An 18,113-nucleotide genomic window follows, 5' to 3' on the forward strand; every position below is an offset into this window, starting at 1 on the left:
TCTTGAGATACAGCTTTATATATATATACAGTGGGGCAAAAAAGTATTTAGTCAGTCAGCAATAGTGCAAGTTCCACCACTTAAAAAGATGAGTGGCGTCTGTAATTTACATCATAGGTAGACCTCAACTATGGGAGACAAACTGAGAAAAAAAAATCCAGAAAATCACATTGTCTGTTTTTTTAACATTTTATTTGCATATTATGGTGGAAAATAAGTATTTGGTCAGAAACAAACAATCAAGATTTCTGGCTCTCACAGACCTGTAACTTCTTCTTTAAGAGTCTCCTCTTTCCTCCACTCATTACCTGTAGTAATGGCACCTGTTTAAACTTGTTATCAGTATAAAAAGAGACCTGTGCACACCCTCAAACAGTCTGACTCCAAACTCCACTATGGTGAAGACCAAAGAGCTGTCAAAGGACACCAGAAACAAAATTGTAGCCCTGCACCAGGCTGGGAAGACTGAATCTGCAATAGCCAACCAGCTTGGAGTGAAGAAATCAACAGTGGGAGCAATAATTAGAAAATGGAAGACATACAAGACCACTCATAATCTCCCTCGATCTGGGGCTCCACGCAAAATCCCACCCCGTGGGGTCAGAATGATCACAAGAACGGTGAGCAAAAATCCCAGAACCACGCGGGGGGACCTAGTGAATGAACTGCAGAGAGCTGGGTCCAATGTAACAAGGCCTACCATAAGTAACACACTATGCCACCATGACATGACAGACAATGTGATTTTCTGGATTTTTTTTTCTCAGTTTGTCTCCCATAGTTGAGGTCTACCTATAATGTAAATTACAGACGCCTCTCATCTTTTTAAGTGGTGGAACTTGCACTATTGCTGACTGACTAAATACTTTTTTGCCCCACTGTATATATATACAGTGGGGCAAAAAAGTATTTAGTCAGTCAGCAATAGTGCAAGTTCCACCACTTAAAAAGATGAGAGGCGTCTGTAATTTACATTATAGGTAGACCTCAACTATGGGAGACAAACTGAGAAAAAAAAATCCAGAAAATCACATTGTCTGTTTTTTTTAACATTTTATTTGCATATTATGGTGGAAAATAAGTATTTGGTCAGAAACAAAATTTCATCTCAATACTTTGTAATATATCCTTTGTTGGCAATGACAGAGGTCAAACGTTTTCTGTAAGTCTTCACAAGGTTGCCACACACTGTTGTTGGTATGTTGGCCCATTCCGCCATGCAGATCTCCTCTAGAGCAGTGATGTTTTTGGCTTTTCGCTTGGCAACACGGACTTTCAACTCCCTCCAAAGGTTTTCTATAGGGTTGAGATCTGGAGACTGGCTAGGCCACTCCAGGACCTTGAAATGCTTCTTACGAAACCACTCCTTCGTTGCCCTGGCGGTGTGCTTTGGATCATTGTCATGTTGAAAGACCCAGCCACGTTTCATCTTCAATGCCCTTGCTGATGGAAGGAGGTTTGCACTCAAAATCTCACGATACATGGCCCCATTCATTCTTTCATGTACCCGGATCAGTCGTCCTGGCCCCTTTGCAGAGAAACAGCCCCAAAGCATGATGTTTCCACCACCATGCTTTACAGTAGGTATGGTGTTTGATGGATGCAACTCAGTATTCTTTTTCCTCCAAACACGACAAGTTGTGTTTCTACCAAACAGTTCCAGTTTGGTTTCATCAGACCATAGGACATTCTCCCAAAACTCCTCTGGATCATCCAAATGCTCTCTAGCAAACTTCAGACAGGCCCGGACATGTACTGGCTTAAGCAGTGGGACACGTCTGGCACTGCAGGATCTGAGTCCATGGTGGCATAGTGTGTTACTTATGGTAGGCCTTGTTACATTGGTCCCAGCTCTCTGCAGTTCATTCACTAGGTCCCCCCGCGTGCTTCTGGGATTTTTGCTCACCGTTCTTGTGATCATTCTGACCCCACGGGGTGGGATTTTGCGTGGAGCCCCAGATCGAGGGAGATTATCAGTGGTCTTGTATGTCTTCCATTTTCTAATTATTGCTCCCACTGTTGATTTCTTCACTCCAAGCTGGTTGGCTATTGCAGATTCAGTCTTCCCAGCCTGGTGCAGGGCTACAATTTTGTTTCTGGTGTCCTTTGACAGCTCTTTGGTCTTCACCATAGTGGAGTTTGGAGTCAGACTGTTTGACTTTTTATACTGATAACAAGTTTAAACAGGTGCCATTACTACAGGTAATGAGTGGAGGAAAGAGGAGACTCTTAAAGAAGAAGTTACAGGTCTGTGAGAGCCAGAAATCTTGATTGTTTGTTTCTGACCAAATACTTATTTTCCACCATAATATGCAAATAAAATGTTAAAAAAACAGACAATGTGATTTTCTGGATTTTTTTTTCTCAGTTTGTCTCCCATAGTTGAGGTCTACCTATGATGTAAATTACAGACGCCACTCATCTTTTTAAGTGGTGGAACTTGCACTATTGCTGACTGACTAAATACTTTTTTGCCCCACTGTATATATATATATATATATATATATATGGTAATGGACATGAGTGACAAACCTTCGGAAATTCTTTTCTGTGTTCTAGATGGTATAGAACCATTTCCAAGTTCAATTTTCTACAATTACAGGCAACCTACTGAGCGTAAATTCCATACGTTTGACTGACATCTTGGGGGTTAGTAAGTACTATTTGCACATTATATGCAGATCACAGAAGCCATTTGTTAAAGTGCAAGTTAGAACATAGCTGTAAGCTGAATCTTATTATAAATATCCCTTCTATTTTGGGGGTTGGTCTTCATAAAGATCATTTGGTCCAGCTTCCATTAAGCTTCATAGTGATTTGGCACTGACTGCATCCGAGCTTTTTGTCATAGGTACACACGTGAGGAAAATATGCCAAAATATGCCTTTATGCTACGTTCACATTTGCGTCTTTGGGCGCAGCGTCGTCGACGGATACCGACACATGCGTCATGCGCCCCTATCTTTAACATGGGGGGCTCAAGGACATGCGCTGGTATGCGTTGTCAAGCGTTGTACGACGCATGCGTCATTTGGGCGCACCAGACAGGGCGCGGCCGATGCTACATATTGCATTTTTCCTGCGCCAAATTTCCAGTAAAAACACATGCAACGCACTTGCGTCGTAAATGCGCCAAAAAAACACATTAGTGTCTATGTAAAACGCATAGGGCGCAGGTGCCTGCGTTGACCCGCGTTGTTCGACGCATGCACCTTTTGAGTAAAAACCAATTGATGAAGTGTCTAGACAATGACAAGAGCAAATAACATTTTAGGACAACGCATGCGTCAAAAAACGCTGCGTTGTGTATATGCGTTTTGGGTTGCATCGACAACGCTGCGCCCAAAGACGCAAATGTGAACGTAGACATAGAGGGAAGGCTGGGATATTTGCCATGGAATAGCTGTACAGTGCTATATGTTGTCGACAGGCTATAATTTTTTTAAAAATAAGGTATACCGTACTTTTTACACTGACCTGCTGTGTAGGAAAGCCAGGAGCAGATGCAGTGTGCACAGAGTCTTTCACAAACCAGTCTGAAGTGCAATGTACAAATGTCAACATAAACGGAATGAAAAAAAAGAAACTCCCGCCATGTTTCACCTCTACCTCACATATTTTAATATCATGTTAAAGCTAACCATGCAAATAACATATTTTCAGAGGGATCCAATAGAGCACATAACATATTCTGAGGCAGTTTGTTGAATACACATGGACTATTGGCTGATCAGAGCAGGCATGTTCATGGAGGAGGTAAGAGTGGAAACTAAATGATGAATAATGCAATGTGACTATATGCAGGACAACTATACTCATGTGCTGATGTGCTGATACAATAACAGTTCTCGGTGGCTTCACTCTACAGATTAATACTTTCTATTTATTTCTTTTTTTTAACTTTTTCGTCATTACACGCTTATTTTGGAAATAGAACAGCATCCATTAGAATGTATCACTTTGTTCAATTTAAGCCCTGAGTCTCCAGAATTATTTAACTGTATTGTAGTATTTCTGAAAGCCAACCAGCATAGTCTCTGGACCACAGCCTACATTTACAGATATGCGGACATTAAAATTATGCTGGAATCAATGTATTTCAGAATGTCGGACAATATACAGGTGCTTCTCACAAAATTAGAATATCATCAAAAATATAATTTATTACAGTTCTTCAATGCCTAAAGTGAAATTCATATCCTTGTATCCAAGCATATTAATGGAAAGTTGAGTGGAAGGAAAAAGTTTGGTAGAAAAATGTGCACAAGCAAAGGACTGTTAAGAAAAGGTCATTCAAAAGTTTGGGGGAGATTCACAAGGAGTGGACTGCTGCTGGAGTCATTGCTTCAAGAGCCACCACACACAGACGAGTCCAGGACATGGGCTACAAGTAACATAGTAACATAGTAACATAGTAACATAGTTAGTAAGGCCGAAAAAAGACATTTGTCCATCCAGTTCAGCCTATATTCCATCATAATAAATCCCCAGATCTACGTCCTTCTACAGAACCTAATAATTGTATGATACAATATTGTTCTGCTCCAGGAAGACATCCAGGCCTCTCTTGAACCCCTCGACTGAGTTCGCCATCACCACCTCCTCAGGCAAGCAATTCCAGATTCTCACTGCCCTAACAGTAAAGAATCCTCTTCTATGTTGGTGGAAAAACCTTCTCTCCTCCAGACGCAAAGAATGCCCCCTTGTGCCCGTCACCTTCCTTGGTATAAACAGATCCTCAGCGAGATATTTGTATTGTCCCCTTATATACTTATACATGGTTATTAGATCGCCCCTCAGTCGTCTTTTTTCTAGACTAAATAATCCTAATTTCGCTAATCTATCTGGGTATTGTAGTTCTCCCATCCCCTTTATTAATTTTGTTGCCCTCCTTTGTACTCTCTCTAGTTCCATTATATCCTTCCTGAGCACCGGTGCCCAAAACTGGACACAGTGTCGCATTCCTTGTGTCAAGCCAGTCATGACCAATAGACAATGCCAGAAGCGTCTTACCTGGGCCAGGGAGAAAAAGAACTGGACTGTTGCTCAGTGGTCTAAGGTGTTTTCAGATTAAATAAATTTTGCATTTCATTTGGAAATCAAAGTCATAGAATCTGGAGGAAGAGTGCAGAGGAACACAGTCCATGCTGCTTGAGGTCTAGTGTGACGTTTCCATAATCAGTGATGGTTTGGAGAGACATGTCATCTGCTAGTGTAGGTCCACTGTGTCTTATCAAGACCAAAGTCAGCGCAGCCATCTACCAGGAAATTTTAGAGCACTTCATGCTTCCTTTTGCAGACAAGCTTTTTGGAGATGAAAATGTCATTCTTCAGCAAGACTTGGCACCTGTCCACACTGCCAAAAGGACCAGTACCTGGTTTAAAAACAACAGTATCACTGTGCTTGATTGGCCAGCAAACTCGCCTGACCTTAACCCCATAGAGAATCTATGGGGTACTGTCAAGAGGAAGATGAGAGACACCAAACCCAACAATGCAGACGAGCTGAAAACTGCTATCAAAGTAACCTGGGCTTCCATAACACCTCAGCAGTGCTGCAGGCTGATCGCCTCCATGCCACTCTGCAAAGGAGCCCTGACAAAGTATTGAGTGCATTTACTGAACATACAGTTCAGTAGGCCAACGGATTTTAAAATAATTTTTCAAGCTGGTGTTACAAAGTATTCTAATTTACTGAGATAATGACTTTTGGGTTTTCATTGGCTGTAAGCCATAATCATCAACATTAACAGAAATAAACGCTTGAAATAGATCACTCTGTTTGTAATGACTCTATATAATACAGTAGTTTCACTTTTTGTACTGAAGAACTGAAATAAATTAACTTTTTGATGATATTCTAATTTTGTGAGCGGCACCTGTATTAAGATTAACTGATGCAGCCTCCTGGGCCAAAGGATCAAACTGGTGACAAAAATACATATGTCAATAAAACTAGAGGATAAAACTGGAGATCTCTAGGTAAGTGTCTTCCATGTTGGATTTCTTGTTGGATATTTCAGAAACACAAAAATATAACACAAATCTTTTCATTCGTGTGGTTCTCCTGTGTTTGTTTTCCTTGACATTACTGTTTTTCTCCTTGAGTTATATTTTGTAAAGTGTATGTTCTATAGCAAATACCATTGTCTGGATAAGTAAGTGGCACTGTCACATACAAGGAAGCCAGAGGCATTGTTTCCTGACATTCAGCTCTGATCACCATTTGCTTTTAGATGTCTTTCTAAGCATAAAAAATATTGACAAAAACAATCTATGAGCTAATTATGATGGCAGAACTATTTATTATGCATGCAAACTAACAATATGAAAGCAGGAGGAGGTGCATATTGTTGACAATTGTTTTTTTTAGACGGGTACAAAGAAAATAAGCAGAACACATGACGTCCTCCTGTTGGAAGGTCTCCACAGAGATCAGCAATAATTCGCTGGCAGAACATGGAGACAAATGTCCAATTTCTGTGCAGCACCACCACATGTGACCTAAAGTACTAAAGGGTCCCTGTTGTTAGTAATGGGTGCCCCAAACAGAGAAAGGATGAATATGTAATGTAATTGAATTTTGCTTGAAAATAAAGTCATTTTCCAATGTCTATTACTATGTCAGTGTTTGCAGTTTGCAATGTATGTGAGTATTTACATTGTTTTTAACTTCAGTGAAATAACGAACTTTTAATGTAGAATCTTAAAGAAAAAAAGACACTGTCCTTTCTTAAAATGTAGTACTTGGAGTAGTATTTCATTAATTCAATGATTGAGTCAATTTTGATTTTGTCTTATGTTTATACATTTCTAAGAGGCAGTTCCCTATACAATTGCTTACTGTTCACCATTAAAGGGAATCTGTCAACAGGTTTTTGCACTCTAATCTGAGAGCAGCAAATTTTGTAGGGGCAGAGACCCTGATCTCAGCAATGTATCACTTACTGGTTTGCATGCTGTCTTTGTGATAAAAATCACTGTTTTATCTGCTGCAGACCTAGCAGCTCTATAAAACTCCGCCCACTCCAGTTATTGAAAGCTTCCTGTTTACACTGTGCATAGGCAGAAAGTTGCCAACCATAAGTGTGGGTGGGGTTGTATAGAGCTCATGAATTTACTTGACTACTTGGCAGCAAATTTTCATGTCCTCTAGTGATAATCTCCTGCTGATAATGCAATGATTTTATCAAAACTACAGTAAGCAGCCTAGTAAATGACACATCACTGGAATCAGGATCTCTATCTCTACATTATGCTAGTCTCCAATTAGGTTACAAAAAACTGGTAACACATTTCCTCTAGTAGCATGAGATACAGTTGTTTATATCACGGGAGAGTCAACACAGTGTAGTAGTTGAGATGGTCAATAAGTTAAGGTCCCCATAAACATTATATAACGGTCTATCAAATGATCAATCATCAGACAGCTATCTCCCCAACTGAGCATTTTTGTGCTCTGTATAACGCCGGGATCACACATACGCGAGATACAGCCGAGTATTGCAGGTGAAAACCCAGCTCTGGCACCGGCACTCCGGAGCGGAGCGTGCAGCCGCACAGCAACACATGGAGCTGCACGCTCCGCTCCGGACTGCCCGGCGCCAGAGCGTGGTTTTCACCTGCGAGACACGGCCGTATCTCACGTATGTGTGATCCCAGCCTAAGAGAGACGCTGACAGACTCTTCAAACAGTAGTTTATGTCCTGGAGAACAAAATAAAAATCTGTAGCTGAAATTTAGCAGGTCATATACTTTTCTACTTGACATCATTTACTGAGGAACCATCGGGACGCCCCCGGACTGACAGCCGATCCTGCCAATATTAGTGAGTTTGGCAGACTTTAGTCTAGTGAGTAAGGGCGCCCTTGACCACCAGTCATCTTCACACATCTCTACTACTGCCTCTACTGTGCGACGATTATCAGTGTGACAGCTGCTCATCTTGGCCTGGCAGTAAATTATATCTATTTTTTTTGGTTACCTTCTACCGGTGGCAACATACAGATTCATAGTAGGTTGTATAAAGACATACTTTCTCGTTCAATGTTTTAGTATAGCCTGTGTGACCCCCGTATGTCAGAAAATGTGATAACTGCAGTGATGAATCACTTATTTCATGTGGATAGACATTATTGTTCAAGTAAGCGTAAACCCTAAGTTAACTTTTTGGTGTATAGGCAGTGAGAAAGGGGAGCGATCCTCATAATGAATCAATAATGAGATGGGCTAACTTCCCTGCAGTGTTTCATCATTCAGCGAGGAAAGCTAGCCCCACATCCCACCAGAGATGACATAGCCAGAGGAACCGGAATGGAACGTGAAGTCAATTACGTGCAATGTAGATAAACATAAAAACTATGCCTGATGCCAATCATCAGTCACAATATGCCTAAAGGTAAGAGAAGGGGAATATCATTTCACCAAAGTGGAAGCAAATTCACTTCAGAGTTGATTACGTTATTAATTGTGTTATATTTTACTTATTTATAGTCATAAATATTTTATATCATTGCCTTTAAATAATGTAATAATATAGAGAAGGGCGTATAATATAGCTTTATAAATTACCATTGGCTAATCTTAGATATTAAGGGGATTTTTTTAATCTATTATCAAAATACCCGTGAAAATTATGGCAAAATTTATTTATTCGTTTTGTAATTTTTTTATAATTATTTAATGGATCAATATATATTGTCTGTCTCTTAAATAGGGCTCTAAACAAATACATATTTTAAAAAAAAATATATTAAACTGATATTTGTATTTCTTCTGTTGCAAACTAAGAATTTTCTTGAATCGTTTCTTCTACAATGTGACAACAATTTCCACAAGGCCACTAATCGGACTACAAATCGTAAAATAACTAAAAAATGAAAACTGTGTAACCAATATTGTTTTCTTATGTTTTTTTGTACTTGTTTCCATTTTTTTAATATATTTTTTTTTATGTAGAAGGATACCTACACTGTAAATTTAGTGTAAACCTGTCTCAGCTGTATATTTAGATCTGATATGCCTAGACCTTTACTTAAAGTGGTTGGCTACATCAAATAAACCTTTTTTTTCCTTAAAGGGTCCCCTTTATGTCAAGCTGATTATAGGGTGTTCTTTTGTATGGCCCCCAGCCTTTGGCATCTGGTTTCATCCATAGATTACAGAAGAAGTTCATTTACCCTACAGCGACATCACAGCAAAAAGTAAGTATTACACAGTTCACATTGACATCAATGGTCTATAGCTAGAGGCATGATCTGCAAAATATATAAGAGGGCCCCATTAATGCGTATTTATAATATTAGTTTCTTCCAATACGGTAGAGGGGTTTTGTAACCCATTCACCAGGGCCAGAGTGCACCTGCTATAGCTATGCCATTGGCTACACATGTAATGCACAGATATGCCATGTCTTCCACGGCATTAGGTGCTTTTATGTTTTTTTTCCTCCCTATATGAAGGTGCTGGATGGGGGACCCTTTATTTTTCACTTCCTAATAGAGAATTGTAAATAGGTCTTCTGACTAGTCAACCCCTTTATTTTGGGGGCATGACAAAACCCTCCTGGCAGCCACCTGGTGAACACCTGTTAATAATGTATGATGGAAACATGTTTCCCATCCCCAGAAGAAAGATATGAATACTAGCGCCCTCCTCAGAGCATAGGCAGCAGCAGAAAATGCTTTTAAATGAAGGAGAAAGAAATGAGCAGAGCAAACGCTAAATGGACATGCTAGTTTCCTTTGCAAAAAAAGACGAAATAAAATGGTAGGTTGACATTTGAAAAGGTCTGCTTTTATTGATTTCAGAGCAAAAGCATCATTCTTACTCTTGGGTAGAGTTGAGTGAATTTGTTCGGATTTGGTCGCCGAATCTGAATTTGCCATATTTGAACCCTATTCGTGTTGCATTTATGTTTGATGATTGGTTCCGAACCTATTCGGTAATTTCTACTCCCGTGGACTCTAATGACGTTCGACTGTGTTTGACAAATATCGCAAAACAATAAATGGAACCGAATCCGAACAAATTCGCTCAACTCTTCTCTTGGGCTGTGCCAGGTATTGTAGCTCAGCCATACTTAGACGAATATGCTGAGCTATATTACCAAATGAAGGCTGTAGAAGTGAAGAAAAGTGTGGTTTTTTTCCTGGTATCAGGCAACAATGTGGTCAATAACTGAATAAAGTATTCTAAATGTGAACGGATGTATGAGAAAAAAAAAACTTTAATAAGAAAATAATTATTGATGTATAATGATAACATTCCATTGTTAAACATTTCAATTCCTCAGCTATACCCAGTTATCAAATTCTAACATCTTTGCCAGGGAAATGTAGGCTTCTGGTGCAATGAGTCAGGGTTTTAAAAACAATACAGTTAGAATCATACATGACATAAAGTAAGTGCGTTCAGGAGTGTGCACTGACATGCATGTTTGGAAGGATATAATGTACCATATGTAATTACAAAATGAACAATAGAATTCTACTACTTAGCACTTGATACACAATACATGTTGTAGTTGCTTCGCATTTCCAATTGTGGTCAAAGTCTTCTCACCTGCAATGACATCTTCTCAATGACACATAACATGAGGGATAAACATCGTTTTACTACACTCTTTGGTATGCTTTGGGAAACAGTATCTATAATATATATATGACTTGCCTGTGATAAGCTTTTAATTGTGTCAGGTGCAAGCCCTTTATGACAATTCTACGGTCTGAAAATTGGTGAATTGGTTTGCTCCATCTTTGTATAAATCATTTTATTAAATATGTTGCAATTGTGTATACAACAAATGATAATAAACACAAACTGTACAATGCAGACAAACGCTTTGCATATACTGTATGTATGTAAATTTAGTAATACATACCGACGTTTCTTAATACACATAGCTTACTACATGCAGTTCATCATCACGCTCTTCCATGCAACAGATGAGACATTAAATTAGGTAAAAAAATAAACACACAGACAACAAATAGGACAGTCGTTCAGGAAAAACAAAAAATCTCTTACACAACTCGTATAAACATAATGAGCAAGGAAAAGAACAGAAGTACACACATAACATATTAGTCATTTACAAAAATAAATTCCGCCTTGATTTGAACCAGTCAACTGGTTTTCTGGGCGCGCGGCCCATCATGTATAGTTTTTTTTGAATGACAATGAACTAGGAATTTGTGTCTGACGTCGGGACACCAGCCCCACACAGGTTATATTGAATTATGTTGTGCAATTTTACTCATGTTGCTAAGTAAGAACATAGGAGAGGATTTCTGCTAATGTGCTTTACTATCATGACGGGGACAAGCACTTCTTACAACATGAAATGATGTAAAAGTGGTAATTAGGCTTGGTGTATTGTGACTAGCAGCGCAGCAAATTTCTTCTGAACAGTCGGAGCAGCTCTCTTTTAAATCATTGTGAATACTTAAGAATTTGACAAAGGACACGATAAATCTTTCGTAAGCCAAATATGTTGGTTCCATAAACAGGTAGAGGACATCATGAGCAAAGAAAGAAAAAACGTCAAGAATTTATAATACAGCGTTTCTTGCAGACACAGTGCAAAGGGGTTTGAGAGATAAAGCAAAGTATACCCGTTTATGCCAATTAGGAAAGAAAAACAGATAAGTAAATTTGCTCCACCGAAGACATCCAGGTGTGAAGGCCATTTTGGTCCTGTACACAATTCTCACACAAGCATGTCCTACCTATGCTACAGAATGACCTTGCTGATATCTCAGATCAGACGGACAGTCTACTAGGTGTAGCAACTGTCATATGTGAGGAACCAAATGCCATTGTGAAAAACACTTCACATGACAGACATACATTAGGCACCTTATGACTTCTGGTTCGTTTGAAAATTCTAGTTCCACATAAAGTGGTTTAGTGTAAAATATGCCACAACCTAAGCAAGGCACCTTTATCGTGTAAATTCTGGTTCCTGAAGGTATTAGGAATATGTCAGATTTGGTATGGAAATTAACATGACTGGACCTTGCATGCTTACCTAAAATATTTAATTTACTGGCCCAGTCTTATCAAACAGGAATATGAAATTATTATAAGTTAGTACAGAACTTGCATTGCTGTTGCAAAAAAAGGACACAACAAACAACGTGCCCATGCTAAGCGAAAGAAAACTGCAGGAACTGCCAGTGATGGGAATGACCTTAAACATGAGACAGTCATTTGGTGAGCTGAACCAGTATTTAGCCTATAAAGTCACTAGCAACTCGCAGTTGAGGCACCTAGTGAATTAATAGGCTCAGTCCTCAAGTATCGGCTTAGCCCATGAAATATCTGCCTCCATTGTGAGTGGGCTACAGGTGCAATTTAATCTGAGCTTATTAAAAACAGGAAGGGCTACATTTTTCAAAAGAGAATTACTGTAGGTAGCAGAACATTTGTTAATTGAATTGATATATATATATCTGTTTTATCATGAGGAACTATAGATGAAAAATGAGCCTTAATTCAGGCCTACAAGGCCTACAGAGTTCTATGGACCCACCATCTTAAAAAACAAGTGGGTCTTGCTTACTGGCTAAGGCAAATGTTACCATTACCAGCAAGCCTGTGATATGTATAAAACACACAAAAAGGAAAGTATAGGGAGTGTCAAACACTAGTCGCAGCCTACTTCCCACTGAGTGTGTTTGACATATTTCCCTCTAGTATATAACGCCAACCTGCGGAGCACAAAACCTGTTGCCACACTTGACCAGTTAATATGTCCTACTCATTATAGACGTGGTTTAGAAGAGCTTTTTGAAGGCTTCCTGATTCCCTGATTGCTTTCAGAACTAAGCCACCTGAAACATTCAAGTTCTAGAGGAACGCAATCCCTGCAAAAGGTCACAGACATTGTTGCAAGCAGCCTCGTAAAAAAGGTTAGAGAAATCCATTATAGCGCAGTTTTACAGCGTCTAACTAGAAATTACTTAATATTTGTGTGCTACAAAATAGAACTTAAAACATATGGATTTCGCTGTAATTGGACTCAAAAGAGGGTAAGGGTAATTGGCAGCAGGCAAGGTATCAAGTGTACTTGTGAAGTATGTCATTCACATGAAGTGTCACAGTCACAGATAAGATATTAAAAAGGCATTCCATATCTGGTAGGGCATTCCATGGTCTGAGTTTCGCTGGTTCCCCAGGTGTCTTCTTGTGGAGGGAGGAGATACACACTGAGTTTTATCCATCTGCAACACGTTGGTTCTGAAACAGTAAAAGAGCCAGTGCGTAGTTCACTTTTTGCCTACAAACACTGGAGAGTGGACAGTCTGGTGTGGATAAATGCTCAAGTGTGCCAAGGGCTCAGTAAGTCACAACAACCTTGGGGGGTCTGGCTATGATGTCTTACTCTTAGTGACTGGTTTGCCCCCATTCATTATTGCAGATGCACTTGTGCTTTTACTTGGTGTCACACGGGCTTTTGGCACTGTCTCTCCAACATCATGCAAAGACGGTTCTCTATACATGGCAACTGCAAAAAAAGGAAACCAAGGTTAAAATAGACTCGCAAATGGATGCCTAGATAGAGACATACAAGAAAAACTGAAGGCAGCATTCCAAAAATAAAGTGTAAAGTTATAGGACTTTATTACTCATGTGGTGACATTTTGATTCCTACTATGAAGTAGGGGCAGACATATCATTGGTGCACTCTAGGCCTGGGTGGTATTTTCACCTCTACGTCAGCATGTAGTTATGTCACAGACACATAAACAGGTGCTTTACAGTGAACTATTGGACTGGAGAGGGCCCATTAACTGCCCTTCCACAGGCAACCCCTTTGTCTGTGCTTTCCCCTTGCCTGAACCCTTCTAAAGGAGTACAATGTTAATATAGTCCAATATATACAATGTTAATATAGTGTAGTACTGCACGAAGAAGGTTTTGATCCAAAATATTGCCACATGGGTTAATAAAGTCCTTTGCATTTTATATTGAAGTGAAGCCTCCATTTTTTCTAGCAATTAGAAGGCTTGGCATCTGTCTAGGAGGCTTGGCACCGACATACAGAGTGGGCTGATGCTGCTTTATTCTTTTTTGTTGATAGATATTTAATATGTGTACATTTCTTTGCAAAATAACTACTCTTTTGTCTTTCATAATAAATGGAATGCAATTTTTAAGATCTGATTTGCATTATAGTGAAAGCTAAACAGGGTTTCCTTCAGGCAGTAAGATATCTTATTATCAGATACCAAAATCTAATAATCAAAACACCATTTTCAGATTAGGCTCCGGAATATAGATATTAGTAACAGATAGCAAGGAGCGTTATCCCCTCTGAATTCACAAAATTAAATTACGTTTCATAACAGAGTGATGCCCAAGTCATGTAGTGATAATTAGAAACACATAGGAAATAATGTCCAGATTTGTAGACAACCCTGTAACCATATCACCAGTATTGAATTACGCAGTCATAATGGGTATGGTCAGTCGTCCAAGCTACAACACTTTTTAGAATATTTTTCCTCATTGGTTGTGGGACAAAAGGATGTATTTTAAAGGGAATTGGTTACCTAGAAAAATACTGTTAACCTTCAGATTTAGGCTATGTGCACATGTATAATGGGCCACTGCGGATTTTTCCGCAGCGGATTTGATAAATCTGCAGGGCAAAAACGCTGCGTTTTTGCTGCAGATTTATCGCGGATTTACCACGGTTTTTCTGCGGATTTCACTGCGGTTTTACAACTGCAGTTTTCTATAGGAGCAGTTGTAAAATCGCTGCGGAATCTGCAGAAAGAAGTGACATGCTGCGGAATGTAAACCGCTGCGTTTCCGCAAGTTTTTTTCCGCAGCATGTGCACAAGGTTTTTTGTTTCCCATAGGTTTACATTATAATATAAACTCATGGGAAACTGTTGCGGACCCGCAGCTGCGGAAACTCTGTGTGGATCGGCAGCGTTTTCCGCAGCGTGTGCACATACCCTTAGAATTAGGCTATGTGCACACGGTGCGGATTTGGCTGCGGATCCGCAGCTTTTTCCTCATCATGTGCACATACCCTAAGAGTTATTCTGCAGTTTAACCTTCGTCAGGCTGCATAATTTTACAACGTTAACAGGCTGCAGAGGTACAATTGTACCTTCATATATATTTTTTTGAAATTTGGCCCATATATTCTGGATCAAAACTGCAGAAATGTCACGAAATTTCAGCCCTCTACGGCTTTTCGAAAAAAAAAGTTATTGCAATTTTAAAACAGAATAGTTACAATTGTACCTACTCAGCCGGACGAAGGTTAATAGCGTTCTCAAGCTGCCTCCTGCCTGCACCGAGGGCCCTGCTGCTGGGAGGAAATTAACTTTATTCCTCCGCCAACCTCGAGTTTTCAGTCATAGAGGCTTCAGTCACTTGTCAATGTAACCATGTCCCGGCACTGACTGACAGCCGGCTCTTAGGCCACGGTGACACGTTCAGTATTTGGTCAGAATTTTATAACAGTATTTGCAAGCCAAAATCAGGAGTGGAACAGTCAGGAGTGGACCAAATACTGAATGTGTGAATGTGGCCTAAAGCTGAGCAATCAATTCTGTGATTTCTAAAATTCCAATGCTTTTTTTTTCCTGGTGTTGCAATTAAAATTTTGAGGAATGTATTGTTTATATGTATGGGGTGATTTCTTATAGCTGATAAATCATTGTTCAGTTTGCCATTGCACAGTTATTGTCTAATTTTTATTGCTATTTTGGAAGGAGTCTATCAGTGCAAAGTGTCCGTTCAAACCAAGCACAAGCACTTTATAAGCCCTTAACCATGACAAATTTTTCAATGTACCTACTTGTTTTCCATCTATTTAAACCCTCCTTTAACTCCTGTGCTGTCAATCAAAGAAGAGGTATAGAAGAGAAGGATCAAGAAAGGGGTTCATAGATGAATAACAAGTGGTTGAGAAGGTGCACTAAACTGGCCAAGTACAAAAAGTACTGAACACCTCTTAAAGCTAGTGATGACCTATAGGTGTTACTAGAACGTAAGTTCTCATCTTTTTGGGAGGAAAGCTTTCTACATTATGCACTTAGTCATGGACCATTATTCCAGAACTGCTTATCTTTGGTGATATGGAGTTGAATGATGATATTCTTGAATTAAACTATTTGTGTATATACTACATTATTAATTTCTAGTATTATTTGGTTGTGCCCATTGGCACATCATTCTTTAGTAAGAAATACTTCAGTCTTAATTATCAGATTAGACAGATAAGCTCAAAATCCGACCAGGTTGCACACTCTGCTCTCTGGCTTTTACATGTGATTTAGACAAATGACCATTGTCACTAAACAGCTAAAGTGTCAGCCCAGACTTTATGTGACTTTTCTGTGTTACAAAATTCTATCCAGTTCACCTATATGTAGGCTGAGTCTACATGCAATTTAGAATGTATTTTTCATTTTCTGGTATAGGAATAGAAAAACTAAATTCATTCAGGGGACAAATCAGTCTAATGATGGATACAATTGTCGCCTGAAGGACCTTATTAACTTCATGGTGTCTGTCACTTTATCAAAAAAAAATAGTGCATGTTTAATTAAAGATGGAATCTCCAATGAAGACCAGGTTATAGAAGTATATATACAGTATGTAGCTTATACTGTACATACTCCCTACATAATCTATCAATTCACTCAATGTATTCTAATCATTATTGAATCAAAAATACCGTACATTTGTAAAATGACAGAATTTAATGGGTTTGGCAAGTTTATCTTTATTTTAACAAACATGTTGGAAACATGATTGTGTGGCATTTACCAATATAAAAGCATTACATGTTCTCCTGCTTTGTAAAATGCAGCCGTTTCCTCACAGGTCTACTATTGTCCAAATGGCTGCTGATGAGGCACGTGACTAAACTTTCTATCAGCCTCTTCCAAGTGAAAAACAGCTGTACCACAGACAATAAATAGAGTGGTACATAGAGAAATAAACCTTGCACTCAACTTGATGATCAGGTGAGATATTTTATTGTAGTACTAAAACGTTTCGGTCCAAAACACACAGGACCTTCATCAGTTACGTACTTTTGGGTAAGTAAGTGGATAATGAAAAGAGACTAAAGGGTCTCTGGGCACACTAAAGGTAGCGCCTGTATAAATCTTGTGTACGGAACCAGTTAGGCTGAACGGTAGACGTGGTATGTGCCTGGGTCAGACGCGGTATCCCCCGCTCGTCTGAGGTCCTGTGTGTTTTGGACCGAAACGTTTTAGTACTATAATAAAATATCTCACCTGATCATCAAGTTGAGTGCAAGGTTTATTTCTCTATGTACCACAAGGTGTGGGAACCTACCTTTGCACCATTACTAATAGTGCACGCGTCTCTATTATTTACGCTGTAATAAATAGAGTGGTGACACGGACACACATCCGTAATGCCAGGGCATTTCATAACTCCGTTTTTTTTTTCGGGAGAAAGCCTTTATAGTATTTGACCACTACCATGACCACTGGCTGCTGTGGAGAGGGGTCACAGGAGGCAGGATCGCTGCTGCAGGAGGTCAGCAGTGACAGGAGTGGGGCAATGTTGCGGGCCCTGGGTTTGGTGGAGGAGGTGTCGCGGCAGTGCGAGGTTGCATCTTTTAGGCTTTAATAAAATGTCGCCGGTGAGCAGAGTCCCCTACCCATTGATTTTTCTGTGGTAGGCTTTGAGAAAATGAACACTGGAGGCAGCGCATGAACCAATTGAGATGCACCACCTCTAGTAGCCCTTCTTCTGCCTTTTCATGTAATTCATGTTGAAATCAGGGCTTCATAGAGCAACATTGTCAGTTCTAGGATTTCTTGTTCTTTATAACTGTGTATTTGGAGTCATTAAATTTGGAGCCAGTTAGATGCCTCCCTCATGCTATTGGATGATGGAGACATATGTGCCTGGATTTCTCTAATGCAGCATTCTCGGTTTGTTTGTTTGTTTTTTTTTTTTTGGGGGGGGGGGGTGAGATAAAAGTGTTTACAAAAAAGGTACTAATTTCCTCCAAATTTAATGACCCTAAACAGCGAAAAAGAATGAGAAATAGTGGAAATGACTATATGGCCCCACAGCGCCCTGATATCAACATCATTGAGTCT

The 18,113-nt window shown here is 39.5% G+C and overlaps 1 protein-coding gene across 2 annotated transcripts in view; it reads right to left on the reverse strand.

The window, feature by feature from the left end:
- Positions 1-9,768: 9,768 nt before the first annotated feature.
- The window catches only part of FGF14 (fibroblast growth factor 14), a 760,334-nt gene continuing 751,989 nt past the window's right edge, over positions 9,769-18,113 (reverse strand). The window contains exon 5 of one of the 2 annotated variants that reach the window (XM_069757983.1): positions 9,769-13,510. In XM_069757983.1, the coding sequence (XP_069614084.1) occupies positions 13,374-13,510 (137 nt within the window). In that variant the 3' untranslated portion in view covers positions 9,769-13,373. The remainder of the gene's footprint in view (positions 13,511-18,113) is intronic. The other variant, XM_069757982.1, reaches the window with a different exon arrangement.

This window comes from Ranitomeya imitator, chromosome 3 (assembly GCF_032444005.1).
Source record: "Ranitomeya imitator isolate aRanImi1 chromosome 3, aRanImi1.pri, whole genome shotgun sequence".
NCBI lineage: Eukaryota > Metazoa > Chordata > Amphibia > Anura > Dendrobatidae > Ranitomeya > Ranitomeya imitator.